We start from the raw sequence: 16709 nt of genomic DNA on the forward strand, positions 1-16709 counted from the left end.
TTTCCTTGCGTAAAGCCTCATGTTTCTTTCCTGTTGTGGAGGCTATTCAAGAATTGATTGATCTTGAATGGGTCGCCCCCGGAAGCAAATTTTAAAGGGGGGATGAGTCTTGGATGGACTGTATTCCCTGGATCCGATTGCGAGAGAGCAATTGCGTTTTCCAAAGGTAGAATCGCTTGTCTGTGCCATTACCAAGCGAATGACTATTCCCATTGTAGGGGGAGCAGCTTCAAAGGATGCACAGGATAAAAGAATTGAGGCCATCCTTAAGCAGGCCTTTGTGGCAATGGCAATGACCTTGCAGATAGCTTCTTGTTGTTCCCCAGTGGCTCGCTCTTGTTTACTGCTCTCTCAGGAGGTCAGTGAGACTTGTGTAAATTCCAGGGCAGTGATGGAACCAGAGGCTGCCTTCTCATCCGCACTTCGGCCAGAGGGGTGACTTTGGAGTTGCGGATAGGTGTCAGCTATGGCTGACAAATTGGTCAGCTGAATCAACCTTGAAATCTAACCTTAAGAAGTTGCCCTTTAAAGGCTTGCTCTTGTTTGGGCGTAAGCTGGAGAAAATGGCCAGTAAGTGGGATGAGTCCCCAGTTCCTTGATTGCCAGAGCATAAGAAACAAGCGCAGTGTTCCTTCAGCTCCAGAGATCGTACTAGGGGGTTCCAACACTTTCATCCTTTCAGAGGATTCGACCTTTTGGTAGATCTCAGTCTTTTCATCCCAGGCAGCCCAGACAAGGAGCACGCTCAGGTATTTGAATACCCCAAGCCTCTCAGTGAAGGTGTGCTGACCTGCTTCTGAGAACAGGAGATAGGTCATCTCTCTCTTTTTTTTTATCGGAGGTAGGTTGAGATCACTACAGACCAGTGGGTTCTGAAGGTGATATGAGACGGCTATGTGCTGGAGTTTTGTGGTGTTCCTCAGGACGTGTTCATGGTGTCTCCCTGCAACTCTCCACAGAAGAGACAGGCAATGGAGTGTACATTGTCCAGATGACTCAGCCTGCGGGCAGTAGTTCCAGTTCCCATGTCTCAAGAAAATACAGGCTGATATTCCATTTGTTTCGTTGTGCCCAAGAAGGAGAGCTCATTTCATCCCATCCTGGATCTCAAAGGAGTCGAACGTCATTTGCTTGTGACTCATTTTCATAAGAACATAAGAAATTGCCATACTGGGTCAGACCAAGGGTCCATCACACCCAGCATCCTGTTTCCAACAGTGGCCAAACCAGGCTACAAGAACCTGGCAAATACCCAAACACTAAGACGATCCAATGCTATTGATGCCAGAAGGAGCAGAGGCCATTCCCTAAGTCAATTTGATTAATAGCAGTTAATGGACTTCTCCTCCAAGAACTTATCCAAACCTTTTCTAAACTCAGCTACACTAACTGCACTAACCACATCCTCTGGCAACAAATTCCAGAGCTTAACTGTGCGTTGAGTGAAAAATAATTTTCTCAGATTAGTTTTAAATGTGCTACTTGCTAATTTCATGGAGTGCTCCCTAGTCCTTCTGTCATCCGAAAGTGTAAATAACCGATTTACATCTACCTGTTCTAGACCTCTCTTGATTTTAAAGACCTCTATCATATCCCCCCTCAGCCATCTCATCTCCAAACTGAACAGACCTAACCTCTTTAGCCTTTCCTCATAGGGGAGCTTTTCCATCCCCTTTATCATTTTAGTCGCCCTTCTCTGTACCTTCTCCAGTGTAACTATACCTTTTTTTCGCATGGAAACCTTGCACTCTGTGATAATGGCAGTTCAATCAGGGGAGTTCTTGATGTCTATGGATTTCTCTGATGCATACATGCATATTCCCATCCGACTAGAGCATCAACGATTTCTGCGTTTTGCAGTTTTTGGGAGGAGTCATTAGTTTCAAGCTCTTCCTTTTGGTTTGATCACCAAGCCCAGAACTTTTTCCAAGGTCAAGGTAGTGGTGGTAGCGGAGTTGAGAATGGATGGGATCCTGGTACATCCAAACTTGGACGACTGGCTGATTCGGGCCAAGAGTCTGGCAGAGAGCTTCTGGGTCTCATGCAAGGTGATCTCCTTGTTGCAGAAGTTAGGCTGGGTCGTGATCCTGGCCAAGAGCAATATCCGGCCATCTCAGTCGCTAGTGTATCTCTGTGTTCAGTTCAACACAGAAACAGGGCAAGGTGTTCCTGCAAGAGAGCTATATTCAGAAGCTGATGGCGCAGGTGCAGTGTGGTACTTTCTGCAGGTGCTTGGATTGATGGCGGCGAACCTGGAGGTGCTGTGGGCAAGGGTGCATATGCGTCATCTTCAGCGCACTCTGCTGTCTCGTTGGAGCCCACAGTCTCAAGACTATTTGATTCAGCTCCACCTGCCAATGGAAATTAGCAGTCAGGTGCAGTTGTGGTTAAAAGTGGATCATCTAAAGAAGGTTTCCCTATGTCTACCAGACTGGCTAGTACTCACAACAGATGCGAGCCTCCAAGGCTGGGGAGCTCACTGTCAAGAGCTGATAGCGCAGGGGTGCTAGAGTGCAAAAGAGTCTCTCTGAACATAACATAAGATATGCCATACTGGTTCAGACCAAGGGTCCATCAAGCCCAGTATCCTGATTCCAACAGTGGCCAGTCCAAGTCACAAGTACCTGGAAGTACCCAAACTTTTGATAGATCACAAGCTACTATTGCTTATTAATTTTGTCATAGCTGTTTATGGATTTATCCTCTAGGAATTTATCCAAGCCTTTTTTAAACACAGTTACACTAACTGCTGTAACCACATCCTCTGGCAATGAATTCCATAGCTTAACTCTTCACTGAGTGAAAAAGAATTTTCTTGGATTTGTTTTAAATGAGCTACTTGCTAACTTCTTGGAGTGCCCCCTGGTCCTTCTATTATCTGAGAGAGCAAATAACCGATTTACATTAACTTGTTCAAGTCCTTTCATGATTTTGTAGACTTCTATCATATCCCTCCTCAGTCGACTGTTTTCCATAATGAACAGCCCTAACTTCTTTAGCCTTTCCTCATACGGCAGCCATTCCATGCCCCTTATTTTGGTCACCCTTCTCTGCAATTTCTCCTGTGCAGCTATATCCTTTTTGAGATGCGGTGACCAGAACTGCACACCATATTCAAGGTGCGGCCTCACCATGGAGCGATACAGAGGCATTATGACATCCTCCATTTTATTTTCCATTCCCTTCTTAATAATTCCTAACATTCTGTTTGGTTTTTTGATTGCCTCAGCACAATGGGCCAACGATTTCAATGTATTGTTCACAATGATGCCTAAATCTTTCCTGGGTGATAATTCCTAAGATAGAACCTAACATTGTTCAAGTACAGTAAGGGTTGTTTTTCCCTATATGCATCACTTTCCACTTGTCCACATTAAATTTCATCTGATATTTGGAAGCCCAATCTTCCAGTCTCGCAATGTCCTCCTGCAATTCATCACAATCCGCTTGAGATTTAACTACTCTGCATAATTTTGTGTCATCTGCAAATTTGATCACCTCACTCGTTGTACCCCTTTCCAGATCATTTATATATATATAAGCACCAGTCCAAGTACAGATCCCTGAGGTACTCCACTGTTTAACTTTTTTACCGTAAAAATGACCATTTAATCCTACTCTCTGTTTCCTGTCTTATAATCCAGCCGTCGGATATTCAGACCAGCATCCTTGAAAAGTCTCCCCGAGCAGCTAACATAACCAACATGAAAGCCTCAGGGCCAAGGCCCTCACCATCTGTACATGAGAGTTGACTGTTTGCTTATTGAGGTGTAGCAGGGACCAGCTGTGCATGGCCGTGTGCAACCTCTGAGTACACTCAAAGGAGGACAGCCTAAGAGCCACAGCAGCAAGGTTCAAGTAGCAGGCACTAGGACTGGACAGTGCAGCATGAAGGCTGCAGGACCAGGACTGAAGAGTGCAGCATGGAGGCAACAGGACCAAGACCAGAGAGCACAGCATGGAGGCAGGAGCAGCAGAATAAGATGAGACACCAGCATGGAGCCAGCAGCAGGATGAGATGAGACACTAGCAGCAGAACATGACTGGAGATTGCATCAAGGAGGCAGGACACTGGGCAGAGCATAGAGGAGGGAATACCAAGTAAGCAGCAGGACGACAACAGGCAGACAGTAGATCATCCCCATCAGCAAGCCAGTTCACTATTCTTTCTTTCAGCAGCGACTCCATTACCTTTCCCACCACCAAGGTGAGACTAACCGGCCTCTGCTCCCACTCTTGTGAAGCGGGACCACCACCGCTCTTCTCCAATCACTTGGTACCACTCCCGTTTCTAGGGATCTGTTGAACAGGTCACTCGGTGGACCCGCCAGTACATCTCTGAGCTCCCTCAGTATCCTGGGATGGACCTCATCAGGTCCCATGGCTTTGTTCACTTTTATTTTTCCTAGCTCTTCCCATACATTCTCTTCTGTAAACAGAGTTACATCTACTCCCCTCCCCTCCAGTTTCTTCTTAACTAGCGACAGTCTTTCTCCAGGGTCCTCTAAAGTATTCGTTTAATATTTCTGCCTTTTCTTCATCTCTCTCCACACATTGATCCTTTTCACATTTTAGTTTCACTATACCACTTGGAGCTTTTCTCCTTTCTCTGATGTATCTGAAAAATGTTTTGTCACCTCGCTTTACCTCTTTAGCAATCCTTTCTTCCGCTTGACTTTTTGCTATCTTGATTACTTTCTTCGTCTCCCTCAGTTCCATCAGATATTCTTCCTTGTGCTCCTCCTTTTGTGATCCTTTATATTTCTTGAACGCTGTTTTATTAGCTTTTATTTTGTCAGCCACCTCCTTTGAGAACCATATAGGTTTCATTTTTCTTTTCTTTACTTTCTGACATATAGATTAGTTGCCTTGGTAATTGCTCCTTTTATTTTGGTCCATTGTTGTTCCACATCTCCGTTGTTCTGCCATCCTTCTAGTTCTTCTTCCAGATACTTCTCCATTTCATCAAAGTTTGTGTTTTTGAACTGCAAAACTCGGGTCTTCGTGTTACTTCTCCGTATCCTATTTGTGATATGAAACCATACTATTTGATCACTGGTGCTGAGGTGGGCACCCACCTGGACATTAAAGACATTATCTCCATTGGTGAGCACTAAATCGAGTATAGCTCCCTCCCTTGTGGGTTCCATTACCATTTGTTTGAACAGAGCCCCTTGCAGGGCATCCACTATTTCTCTACTATTGTTAGATTCCGCTGAAGGGATTCTCCAGTCTACATCCGGCAGATTAAAATCTCCAACAATCACTACTTCTCCCTTCTTTCCCATCTTTTGGATGCCTTCAACCAGATCTCTGTCAAGCTCTTCCATTTGATTTGGAGGCCTGTAAACTACTCCAATAAAAATGGATGCCCCATCTTGTTTTTAGGTCGGCCTATAGTCCTCCTTCTTTGCCCCATCTTCCTTCCAGTTCAGATGCTTGGATATTGTTTCTGATATAAAGAGCCACTTCTCCCCCTTTCCTGTCCTCTCTATCCTTCCTTAACAAGTTATAGCCCGGTATTGTTGTATCCCAATCATGAGATTCCGTGAACCACGTCTCTGTGACAGCAACAATGTCCAAGTCCGCCTCTACCATTAGGGCTTGCAGCTCTGGGATTTTATTGACTAAACTACGAGCATTTGTGCTCATAGCTTTCCAGTTTTTCTCATTCAGGTTACAGCTTTTCTTGGACTCCTTTTGTGTCTTATTTAGTTGAATTTTGTTATCCACTTCACCCTTTTCCTTTGCATTTGTATTTGTATTTGGGGGTGACATTTCTGTATGCATTGGGATTCTTCTCTCTTTTCAGATATCACTTAAATTTCTTTCACAAGAGCTTCTTCAATAACTAATACAGAGAAGGCTTTTTGCGCTTGTGTCACTTGATACAGTGTGTGTCTCCGCATAACAGGTCTGATTCTACCAGAGCCCCACTCCCCCGCTCCCCACTTCCTCCTTCCCCTCGCACTTGCCCTGCCAACTCCCCCTGCCTTTTCTGTCTAGCCTTCTCAGTGTAACCCTACCCTGCTGTCCTCTTCCTGCTACACTCACCTGCCTATCCCCTTTCCCTCCTGCTGCCTCCTATCCCTTCACGCCACTATCTCTAAGCATCGAATTGCAAGGCTGCACTTCTGGTCCCTGGGGCTTCACAGCTGGGATCAGCGTGTTTCTGGGCAAGAGCTGTGGAAATGAAGATGACGACATAAGTATAAATGCTAAGAAATACACATATACTGTTTGGCATAAGATGTGCACTTTGCATTAATCAATGTGAACATCTTTTGCCAAAATATGTGGACATCTGTAGCAGACTTGACATTTATAGGTGAGGTAAACTTACAGGACCCGGCTCGCGTGGTGTCCAGGGTCTGGTCCATCGCCTCAGACATCCTGTCCCAGCTATTCTGTCAGGTGCTGCTTCATGGGGTCAGGAGTATGGGGCAAGGGGTTCCTCCTCCCATCTGGCGCAGATCTGTATTGCAGCTCGCCTTCTTGGTCTTCAACTGGGCCCATGATGTTGCGATAGTGGTGGGCCACCTGCTCTCCAGTCCTCTTCATTCCGCTGGATTGGGATGTGACCTGGGTGATGATGCACTGTATCAGGCCCTTGGCTGCCCTGGATGTCTTTGCCGCACGGTTCCCAAACAGCATGCTGTAGTTCTTCAGGATCCCAGCAATGAGTGACTCATCCTCAACACTGAACTTATATGCGCAAAGATGAGTCTGCCCTGCTGCCTGGCTGCCAGATATTTGGGTTTGCAGCTTCCACCAGAGAGGTGTCACTTTCCTCGCTCTCGCTCCCACTCCCCCTCCCCTCCCCGCTCTTGCACTTGCCCTGCCAACTCCCCCTGCTTTTTCTGTCTAGCCTTCTCTGTGTAGCCCTACCCTGCTGTCCTCTTCCTGCTACACTCACCTGCCTATCCCCTTTCCCTCCTGCTGCCTCCTATCCCTTCCCTCCTCCCTATCTCTACTCTTACTGTCCCTATTTCTCCTCCTCCTTCTCTTCTCCCTCCTTTCTTCCTTCCTCCTCCCCTCTCTCCTGCCCTTCCTCATCTTCTCCCTCCTGCCCTTTCATGATCCGTCCTCACCACCACTCCACCACCACCACCACAGAGTAAGACACACTTGACAAACACACAAAAACTAACACATGAATAAAGACAAAAGACAAAGGTAAAGGTAAACAGATAACACTAAACAGGACAACTTACTCAGAAAATGCTAAACTCCAACTCTATTAAACTCGAAGAACTCACCTCCTGTCCTCTCTCTCCCATGCCTGACACACTGAAATGCAACCTCAGGAAGTCAAAATAAATATATATATGTATGTATATAACAATGAAATAACATATCATGCCTAAAATGATGCACAACGCGTTCATGCATCGCACAATACGATACTGCGTTGTGCGATGCAATAAAATATCGTGAATTGTGCAACTTACCTGCACATTGCGGTATATCAGAAATTTTTGTAACCACGCCCTTTTTTTATTTTTTATTTTTTTAAATCACAGACCTGACGCACATTATTTCTGCTTTATTTATTGCATTTTGATGATTCTAGGCCTAACAAGGCTATCCCTCTGAATATTTTGTACCTTTTTCAGTAATAGACTTTGCTTTCTGTATGTTTTTGGAAAGAATTTTTGGTGGTTTATTTGCAAATGTTATTTCTTGTCTGTGTAAAATGGGTGACCTGTTCTTGGAAACTTTATCTGACTACTGAAAGGGTGGAAGGAACCTGAAAGAGAGGGTACCACGATTGTTTTTAGATTCAACTAACTTTGTATTTTTTATATATTCCATTTAAGAAATATTTTAACTAGAAAGTTGTATTTTACAAAGAGATGGGAAACACCATGCTCCTTTAATTCTCACCTTTCCAAGGGTTTAAATAACTTAAGAGGGCGAGATTGAAAACGGTTATCTGGCTAACTTTAGGAGTAAGCCGAACAAATCTTCAGGGTTGAAATTGCTTCCCCTTTCCCTCTCAGTGGGTAAATTCTGTGCATGTAATTCATGTGCACAAAGTTTCCCACATAAAAATTGGGGCTGGAGTTGTTTGCAGAGCATGGTTAAAGTTTGTGCTCGGGTTCTGATATTCAGTGCTGAGCAGATAGTTATCTGTGTAAGTCTGGTTGTAAAAAATAGCTGTCCTGAAGTTAGCCAGACAAAGTTGTGTACATAAGTCCTGCTGCAAATATTAAGTTGGACTTAGGTGTAAAGGTTTGCTGCTGACTATTTTCAGTTAAAGTTAAGCATATAATCTTTATCTGGATAACTTTTTCCAGTTCACTAGCTTCAGGAATATTGACTCTAAGTAATTGTCTCACAAGTTACACTTTTCAAGAAATTGTGTAAAAGTGTACATAGTATTTTGTTTAATCAGTGTGTTTCTCCTGATGCATTAAAAGGGCTTATTAACTTGGAAGGGTGGTGTTTGATTTTGCACTAAGGAATTTGATTTGCTTTAATGCTTATGTTTTCTTTTCTTTTCACAGTTTAAAGGATTTGATGCCAATCAGCTGTGTGTAGCCACTTTATTGTTTGAAGGTGACAGAGATAAGGTTCTTCAGCATGAAAAGCAAGTTTACGACATTGCTGCCAGATTTGGGTATGATCTCAAGTAACGCAGTTCCATATTTCAGAAAAATGATTTTTTTTTTTTAAGTAGGTCACTTTCATTCAGCTACTTTTGCCACCTGGGCAGAGAGCAGGAGATTACAGGCAAGGTCAGAGTGCACTTGAGACTTAGGTTTGGAAAGCTAGAATGTGAGTGCGTAATGCTTAGAATCATCATTTCAAACATTTCTCTCTGGCATGTGACCCTATGAAAAGGGATTTACATACCAGGAAAATTCAAATCGGCCAATGGACTTGATGTACTCTGCCCTTTCTGACATGTGCAGAAGATATATGTTAGACAAACAGCATAAAAGCATAGGGTTCCCCCGCCCTCTCCCTTAAGCTCTAAATAAGGCGAGCGCTTAATAGAACATCTCCTGCGTAATTTACTAAAAAGAAAATGGAGGTTTTTTAAAAACATAGTTTCTATGATAAGAGTTGTAGGAATCAAGCTGTGATTTGTTTTGACACGTTAGACTAATGGTATTTTCCTTAAAACAGAATAGAGGAGGAAGAATCATGTTGTAAAGTTAATATTTAATATCTGTCTGTATTGACTGTAACACAGGAAGAAATAGAGCTTCTGCTGTGTCTTAAAAAGAAAATTGTGTTTAATCAAGGAGTTTGATAAATTATCTATAGCCCACCCCTTGTCACTGATTGTTTTGTAGCATTACAAAGGAACAGAAAACATTTCACTTGAGTAACAGGCTGAGTAATGATGGGGTGTTTTCTGTCAGTCTGGTTGATTGATTACGTTGCTCATCGATGAGAACTGTGGTGAAAATGTCATTTGTCAGGGTTGCTTTTTCTCCCCTTCTCTTTACAATACACCCTTAACAGTTTAGTAAATACTAAACATTTTTTTGTCTGAATTTAATGTAATCTTTCTTTTTTTACTTCTATTTTAATAATCTCACTTTGATTTTTGATTGTAATGTCCAGAGTTCTCACTGTCCTGTACACTAAGCACACCTTAATTCATGTCGTCCTTCCTTTACCAGAACTGCAGCAAAATTTGGTCTGCTGTGTGTATGTGTCTTATATAGTATGCTTGCAATAATTGTAATTATATACAGTTGTGAAATTTCATCACAGTTTTGTATGGAGAGAATGTGAATTTTAATTGGTTTAAATATTATTCAGATTAGTGTTATAGTTAATCCTTATCAGTCCAAGCCATCCATCTCTAGAAATATTAAATAATCTTCCTATTTTATACTTGTTCTGTTATTTATTTTGTGCATGTTATATGCGTTTTTCTAAACATTAGCATTTTTTGTGGAATATACTACTGAAAATTCCACTTAAGTCACTTCATCTCTATTTTTTTCCTAATTTTATATCTTATTTCTGTTCTGTCTTTATTTTATTCTGCAATACACCTGATGAGACTGCCACAAAAAGTAGTTAAGTGCTAAGCAATACTCAAGCTTGCTGTAAACTGCCTCATTTTTTGTTAATCCTATCTTGTTTTCATCAGAAAGTGGCATTTTTTGTGACTGAGCTCCCCAAAATATGTGAATGAGGCATTGCATTTCCTTATAGACCTTTGTAGCCATCTGATCTCCCCAGAGCAGAAGAAGGGAACACTTCCTGGGCCACATCCTAGGTGTAGGAGACTTCAGACTGGCCCACAGAGGTGAATTGGGTTCTGGCCATAGCAATGACAGCCAGTGAAGCCAATACATGTCAGAGGTTATAGGATGTAACAAAACACGTATTGCCAAAAAATAAAGAATAAAATATTTTTTCATAAACCATGTTTTTAGATATTTGGGACCATCATATTACCCTTTTTCGTCTCTTAGAACATGAACTCTAGGCTATAGGATGGCATAGTCCGCTTCATTGAATCTGTTCCATATTTTATTCTTTTGGTCGAATTTTTTTTTTTTTTAATATATAAACCTTTTTTTTGCCCTGAACATTTATTCATAATCGCTTTACCATTTTGTTTATTTTTTCCGTAACCACATACAGCATACTGCAAGTATAGTTTTATAATATGATATGGAGGAAAAACAAAACCTGGCTTTCTAGATGGAAATATGGGAATAGGGCTTCTCAAACCATTTTAGCTAGAGTTAATACCATTGTTGGTATTAATATTAATGTGCTATTTTGACATAACCAAATCAGATTTCTGTGCTGCAGGTTTGTTTGGTATTTAATTCCATTGCTGAATTCCACTTCATTTTCATCTAACTCAAATCTGCCCAGTCTTTGAAAAAATATATATTTTAAGAGGTTTTGTCTGTTGCTGCTTAATTTCATATTTGTACAATATAGAGCTTACCATACATAGACATACAAGACTAAAGTGTTTTTAACTTAAGTATGTGTTGGTATGTTTATTTTGCAGTGCTGAATTTGAGAAGCAAATCTTGTCTGGGATTCTCACTTAGGACTGGTGTAATGATTCATTGGGTTCTAATCAGGATGAGAAATGATTACACTTATGTTAAGAGATATTTGTATTGGCAGTCCGGTTTCTGGGAAGTTGGATTAGTATAGAAAAAGAAACACGTGCCTATTAATGTTTAACGCCTTCGTTTGAAAGATGTTGCACTTACTTACAAAGGGCCCGATGTAATAAAAGTATGCTGCATTTCAGTGGTCATTTTCTTAACACATGCACTAAAAAAAAAAAAAGTTAATTACTGATTCAGTAAGCTAATACTATGCAAATGCATTGGGAGTTTAAGAAAAAAACATGATAACCTAAATGTGCACAAACAGAAAATAGCATGCATAAATCATGATTTAGGGAACTCAAACATATAGTTTTTGTGTGTATTAAATGGGATTTGTGCATGCATGAATCATAGTTAATGCACACAAAACATTTAGGGGCATAAACTATGGTTTACTTGCACAGTATGCAGAAAACATAATTTGTATGCATAAAAGTTGCGCTTCTGAAAGTTAGGAGTACAGAATGAGAGTCAGGAGCAAAAAGAGTTGTACTCATAAAAGTTGTATGCACAAAACCTAAGGCTAGAAATCCTGAACTCCAGACTCCTGAACATCAGATCCAGGGACCATGTTGAGACACAGCACCATAGGCTAACACTGGCCCAAAAAATGCACGTTAACTTACTCTCGATCTCTGACCAGGAGTTAAACCTCTGTTCTTTGTATCGCCCTGGATCGAACGTTGTTGTTGTGATATGTATATTTTACAGGAACATCGGTATAGAAAAACTCAAAATAAATAAAATAAAATAAATTGCCAGCTTTCAAAAACTTTCTTAAGCCTACGCACCTCTCTGCATTGGGGAGTAAAAGCTAATGCTTTCATTAACCTGGGAGTTACAATGGAGGAACACTAATTGTGTGAGCACCTTTTAACTCCCATTCTGTGAATATTTTTGGTGCACTAAAATCCTTATTAAATCAAGTATAAACTTGCATGCACAAAAATGTGCAAGGAAATTAGAACTAAAATGTGTGCTTCTCCTAGCACATCTTATATCTGCCTAAGAGTCCAAGAAACAAATATTTCTTGCATTACTATTGGAGAGACCGATGTAAGAAGGTATGCTAGGCTGAGTGCACATGTTTTAAACTTGTTTTTGTGCATGTTTTTATTCATGTAACTTTATCCATGATTTAATAAGGATTTTAGCATACAAAAACTGTGCACACAAACGTGAGTAAATATTGTGCACAAAATAGTACTCTTTGCATTCAAATCCCATATTAATGAAGGCATTAGCTATTACTCCACAAAGCAGTGAGGCCATTAAAGGCCTTCAGGCTTAACTAAGATTTTCTTGACACTGGAAATTTAACTCCTGGATCAGAGGCAAATAAAGTAACTTGCATTTCTGTGGTTAGTGTTAAGTCTATGGTGCTATGCTAAGCATGGTTCTGAATCTGGAATTCCTGGTGCAAGGGTCTTTGCTCGGTGTGGACTGTCATATATGTTGGTGCCCCAGATCTGGATCACCTAGTACCATAGACAAAAACAATTTCTCCATAAATGAGTTAACTTTATTCCTCCTCTGACCCAGGAGTTAATTTCCTAGCACTGGGATACCTGATTCCAGGACCCTAAGCTAGAGAGATCCTCTGCCCTAGGGACCCCCTGAATCAGAGACACAGAATTGTTGTATGTACAACTGTTGCATAAGCTCTCTATTGTGTAGCGCTCGCTGTATATTTGAGTAGGGGCCTGGGTGACCAACTAGCAGCAGAACTGTTGACCAGGTTGGAGCTGCAATGACAATACTGTGATGGAGGTTACGGTAGGCCTTAAGAAATGAATTGGAAAAGCATGAGGTGACAGCAGTACAATTGTACATACAGCAAGAGCTGCTTGATGGTGACATTTGTGCTGCAAGTACCCAGCAAACCCCAAAGATTATATTGATACCTTGTTGCTCACTCTCAGGAATATGCAGTGGCTTTCCCAAATCCACTGGGCTAATAGTTGGTTATGGAATTTTTCCTCCAAGAATTTGTCCAAACACCTTTTAAACTCAGTTATGTTGGATGCCTTGACTATGTCCTCTGGCAACAAATTATACAGATTGTGCATTGAGTGAAAAAAAATACTTTCTCCAATTTGTCTGCTACCATGTAAGATTAACTACAATAGGTTTAAGATTCTTATAGAATGATTAAGTGAACTTCAGATATTGTGGAATTGGGGTAAGTGTTCCTAAGTGCTTAGCAGCTTTAGCAGGGCTACATTGCTTTCTTACTGTTTTAAACATACAAATTTTGAACTATTTGAGAAACACTTTTTTTTTTTTTGCTTTGTGCTGTATGATTCATTTTTAGTTACTGCAAGTAGAAATATTTCTTATGTTACTTCTGAGGCTATCACATTTGAACCAAGTATCATGACCCCATAGAAACCCAGACAATGTTTAAATCTGCCCAGTCTACCCATTTGTGCCTGCCGACTGTGCTATCCCGAATCTTACTTGATCTGTGGTCTTCTCCCTTCCTTCATCACTTTGTGTCTCTTCCATACATGTCCCTTCCTTCAACACTTTGTGTCTCTTCCATACATGGTTCAATTATGCCATTGTTTAGAACCTCTGCTGGAGGTCTCTTCCAGTGTCCATCATCCTCTCACTGAAAAAGTATTTTCACTCATTTATTTTAGTTCCCTCATTTTGGCTTCATATGATGACCCCTTGTTCTTATTCCCCCCCCCCCCCTATGGAAAAAGCTATCTTTTAGTACTTTATTGAAACTTGCTAGATATTTGAATGTTTTAATTGTACTTCCACTTTCTCTACTTTATTATTGAAAATACATTTTTGCTTCCTTTCTCTTTGTGTATCGCTTATAGTTGACTTTACTCCAGCACTCTCTCCTGCTAATGTTATATTGCACAAAAAGTATTTATCTGATTTCTTCTGATTCTCTTCACTAAACCCTTTTTTTCCACTTTTTGGCCTGCCTTTCCTCACTTGCATATCCCGTGTCTTTAATGATTGGGCAGTATACTGCTCTGTCAAGCCTTTGTTTTTTGTGGTGATTTTGCCTTTCCTCATTCTCCTGTGTCTGTAGTTCCTGAATGCCATTCTTTTTACTATTATTTTTTCTCCTGCTATTCTGGTGAATCATAGTAGTCTTTTCATTCTCTTTCCCATGCTAACATGCCTGACAGCAAGATTAGTTTCCATTTCAAGTGCTCCTTTATTGCTGTCCATCTGTGTGTTTATCTAAGCTTCCCTTCTTCCTGCTTCAGATCTAGTTCCCAGTGGAACACACAACCCGGTGCAAGGGTTACTGTAGTGTAAGCAATAGTGATCATCATGCAGTCAAATTTGACATCACTGGAGAGAAGACATTAAGTAAAACTACTGCAGTAGCATATAAGTTTAAAAAGGGAGCTTATGATAGAATGAGGAAATTAGAAATTAAAAGAAGTGATTACAAAGGTTTAAAATTTGCATGAGGCATACACATTGTTTAAAAATACCATCTTGGAAGCCCGGAAAAAAATTTCATCCATTAAAAAAGGTAGCAGGAAGGCCAAACTGCTAGCATGGTTTAATGATGAAGAGGAGGCAGTTTTAAAGCCAAAAGGACATTGTTTCAAAAATGGAAAGCTGATAGAAGAAATAAGGCAAAGGCATAAGCACTGGCAAGTTCGAAGTAAAAGTAGTAAGACAAGGCTAAGAGAGAATGTAAGAAGAAGCTTGCTAGAGAGGCAAAAACTAATACTAAAATCTTTATGTACATCCAAAGGGAATCATTTGGGTCACTAGATGACATAAGGATGAAAGGAAGGACAAGGAAGTAGTAGAAAACACTGAATTAATTTTTTTTGCTGTAGTCTCTTCTGAGAAGGATGATACGAACATACCAATAGCTGAAACATGCATTGATGATGATGATTTTTCAGCAACTAATCAAATCCCTATAATGAGGATATAATAGATTAAATTGACAAACTAAAAAGTAACAAATCACCAGGACCAGATGGCATCTACCCCAGAATCCTAAAGAACTCAAACTTGAAATTGTAAATCTAATACTAGTAATCTGTAACCTATCATAGAAACATGATGGCATAAAAAGGCTATATGGCTCATCTAGTCTGCCCATCAGTCCAATTAATTTAGCTTTCTAATTCTCATCACTTCTTAAAGATCCTCTGTATTTATCCCATGCTTTCTTGAATTTAGACACTATTTTTGTGTCCATCACCTCCTCTGGGAAGCTGTTCCATACATCCACCACCCTCTCTGTAAAGAAAATTTCTCACAGGACAAGCAGGATGGTAGTCCTCACATATGGGTGACATCACAGGATGGAGCCCAATCATGGAACACTTTTGTCAAAGTTTCTAGAACTTTGACTGGCCCCTACTGGGCATGCCCAGCATGGCACTAACCCTGCAGCCAGCAGGGGTCCCCCTTCAGTCTTCTTTTTTCCGTGCAGCAGTAGCCACGCAGTTAAGGAACTCCACAGATTCCTGACAGGAATTTTCCTCATGGAATTATTGAAAAATTTCATACCCCACAGGGGTCCCTCCTTCAAATTTTTGACTCCGCGGTACTCTGGTAAGTTTTTACCCATTTTCGGTCGATTCCAGTCCAGTTTGGCCCTTGCGGTCTACTGACCGTTGACCGTACCACGGCTCGAGTTTTTCATGGCCATGGCGTTGGGGTTCCTCGGTGCCCGGACTGCAATCGCATCATGTCCATAACAGATCCTCATAAGGTCTGTGTAATGTGTCTTGGATGTGAGCACGAAGTCCTGACCTGCACCAAATGTGCCCTGATGACACAAAAGGTCGCAAGGCCAGAATGGAGAAGATGGAACTTCTCTTCCGTGCTCAAATCCCGATGCCGTCCATTGCATAGAGGTCGTCAGAACCGGCACATCAACTTCGCGCCAGTATCGACCAGTGACCGTCCGGATAGACGACTTCTCAGCCTTCAACCACCTCTACTCCCCCTCAGGACCGAGGGGATTGTAGAGAAAAACATCGCCAACCGACATTGGAAGTCTCGGACCATCGAGGGAGCGAAATCATCGGCCTCTTTATCGTCCTAGCTGCCGTCGAAGAAACTCTGTCCAGAAAAGGCAACCGACCTTTTCGGCGACCGGGTCACCGAGGCAACCCTCATCCGAAAGGGGATTGGGAGCCGCGACTCCTGCCTTTAACAGTGGTCCGTCCGGCTATGCCTCTGCCTCCTTCTGTTCCGGAGCCGGGGCTGCTTGCTCCAGGTCTCCGAGAAGAACTGGACCGGCTGGTTCAGGAGGCCATCAGCTGGTTCAGGAGGCCTCCGACACAGACACAGGTTACCGATCATGGAACCGACTGCTGACTCAAATCCGGCAGCGTTGGCACCGCTGCTCTCGAGAATGGAAGCGCTCATCACCGCTTTTCCACCAATGGATCCTGGGTCACCGATGGCTCCGGTGCCCTCTCCGCTTACCTTGTCATCAGGAGGGGAAACACCGTTCTGCCTCCCTCCATCGGGAGTCCTACTGATGCCTCAGCCATCGATGCTGATACGTCCATCGATGCCCATAAGTCCGGCGCCACCGATCCATTCATCGATGCCTGCACCGATGCCTTCGATGCCTTCATCGGT

At 41.9% G+C, this 16709-nt stretch overlaps 1 protein-coding gene across 1 annotated transcript in view; it reads left to right on the forward strand.

Annotated features, from left to right (window-relative positions):
* AGPS (alkylglycerone phosphate synthase) overlaps window positions 1-16709 on the forward strand; it is a 394780-nt gene that overhangs the window by 319749 nt on the left and 58322 nt on the right. The window contains exon 14 of the mRNA XM_029605879.1: window positions 8511-8623. Coding sequence (XP_029461739.1) covers window positions 8511-8623 — 113 coding nt within the window. The remainder of the gene's footprint in view (window positions 1-8510; window positions 8624-16709) is intronic.

This window comes from Rhinatrema bivittatum, chromosome 6 (genome assembly GCF_901001135.1).
Source record: "Rhinatrema bivittatum chromosome 6, aRhiBiv1.1, whole genome shotgun sequence".
NCBI lineage: Eukaryota > Metazoa > Chordata > Amphibia > Gymnophiona > Rhinatrematidae > Rhinatrema > Rhinatrema bivittatum.